The sequence below is a fragment of the Microtus ochrogaster genome, unplaced genomic scaffold (genome assembly GCF_000317375.1).
Source record: "Microtus ochrogaster isolate Prairie Vole_2 unplaced genomic scaffold, MicOch1.0 UNK65, whole genome shotgun sequence".
Lineage (NCBI taxonomy): Eukaryota > Metazoa > Chordata > Mammalia > Rodentia > Cricetidae > Microtus > Microtus ochrogaster.
This window is the reverse complement of record NW_004949163.1, coordinates 518,684-520,385: the sequence shown is the minus strand read 5'-3', so window position 1 is coordinate 520,385 and position 1,702 is coordinate 518,684. Positions and strand designations below refer to the sequence as shown.

The 1,702-nt window shown below is 39.2% G+C and overlaps 1 protein-coding gene across 1 annotated transcript; it reads left to right on the top strand.

Moving 5' to 3' along the window:
* Positions 1 to 719: 719 nt before the first annotated feature.
* On the top strand, positions 720 to 1,358 carry LOC101996205 (P2Y purinoceptor 6-like). Its single transcript, XM_005369884.2, has one exon. It carries the CDS (start codon positions 720 to 722, stop codon positions 1,356 to 1,358), a length of 639 nt encoding a protein of 212 aa, XP_005369941.1.
* Positions 1,359 to 1,702: the final 344 nt, after the last annotated feature.

Genomic DNA, 1,702 nt, shown 5'->3' with positions numbered 1-1,702 from the left:
TGTAGACCAGGCTGGTCTCGAACTCACAGAGATCCGCCTGCCTCTGCCTCCCGAGTGCTGGGATTAAAGGCGTGCGCCACCACCGCCGGGCTTCATTTAGAAATTTTAAGTGTAACATTTTCCTCTCATTTCTAGTGCATTGTTCAAGAAGAACACTGTTTTCTCTCCACTAGACATCTGCCCCAAGAATTTTCCTGATTCTGATATATGAATCAATCTCCTCAGGAAAATTTCTTTTAATTCTTTGGTTACTCTAAGTGATCAGAAGAAAAGATGAAACCCTGAGACATCAGTTTATATATAGAAAGCTTTTAAACAGAAGAAATGTGATTTTTAGTTGTTGTTTTGTTTTCTTTGAGAAAAGTTCTCTCTAACACAGAACTGACTCCTGGAACTCACTGTGTCGACTAGACTAGCCTTGAACTCAGATCTGCTGGCCTCTCTGCCTCCTGTGTGCTTCTTTCCAGTACTGGAAAAAAAGATTTTTGTCTTTGCCATCAATTGCCACCAAAAGTATGATGTCATTTTAGATGTCTGTGTGATAAAATATGAAACTGTGTCTAACCATGGGAAAGCTAATAAAACCACTAACTCTCATGCAGAGAACTATAGTTTCAAGTGCTTTAAGTTGTGTTGCATATAATATTATAGAATTTTTTTCTTCTCTACCTTACTCTAGGAATCCTGCCCAACTTCACATTTTAATACATCGAGACCATATGAAAGACCTCCGAAGGTACCTGGTGTTCAAATACATCCAATATCTAGTCTTACCTTCTCCAAATGCCATCATGACCCTACTGGGATTGCTCGCTAGTCTGTATGTCATGCTGATATTGACATTTCCTTCTGTATCCAGAAAATCCACTGTGGTGTTTATTAGTAACATAGCTCAGGCAGACATCTTAGTTGGCTGCAACATTTTTTCTGCCATCACAACAGGAGTGACAAATAGTGACACATCTTTAGCTTCTTTTCAATCTGCCTTGAGGCAGAACTTCCAAATTGCAAATGTTCATGCCAGTTCCCTTTTACTCAGCTGTGTTAGCCTAGAGGCTTTTCTGATTACGTTTCTTCCAGTAGAGACTCGCCACATAAGGAATGTTAGATGTGCTAGAGTAGCTTCTAAGATCATCTGGGCTGCTGTAATTATTGAGTGTTTCCTTTATCAGCTAGAGTGCATCAAAGGCTTTAACGTTTCTTATCTTGGCATTCATAGGCAAGCTCAACTATTGGTGAATTTCTGTTATGACACCACAGCATTGCTGAAATTACTTGTTTACCCGACTGGAGTTCTTTTAAGAATCTTCAATGTTTATCTTTTTTATAAAATTTATTTCAGGGACTTCTATATTTAGTTTGTTAGGAATGTGAGATCTGGTGCCCAGTTGTTTTGTTAAACACTCATGTTTAATGGTGCTGTGAAGACATTTTATAGATACAATTAACTTGTAATTTGCTACTATTAAGAAAAAGAGACTAACATCAGTAGCGAAACTGGACCTCATCTAATCAGCTGAAGGCCTTGAGAGCAAAACACAGGTTTTCCAGCAATAAAAAAAAAATATTGCCTGAAGACTGGTAACTTGAGGTTCGGAGCTGTTGTCTGCACTGCACATTCAAGACTCAAGACTACATCACCTGTGTTGCCGGCGTTCCAGCTTCGTGGCCCACTGCCACAAAGTTTGAACTTTCTAGCTCT

Bases quoted from the DNA above. Each gene is read 5' to 3' on its own strand.
- LOC101996205 (XM_005369884.2), top strand. From the start codon at position 720: ATGAAAGACCTCCGAAGGTACCTGGTGTTCAAATACATCCAATATCTA.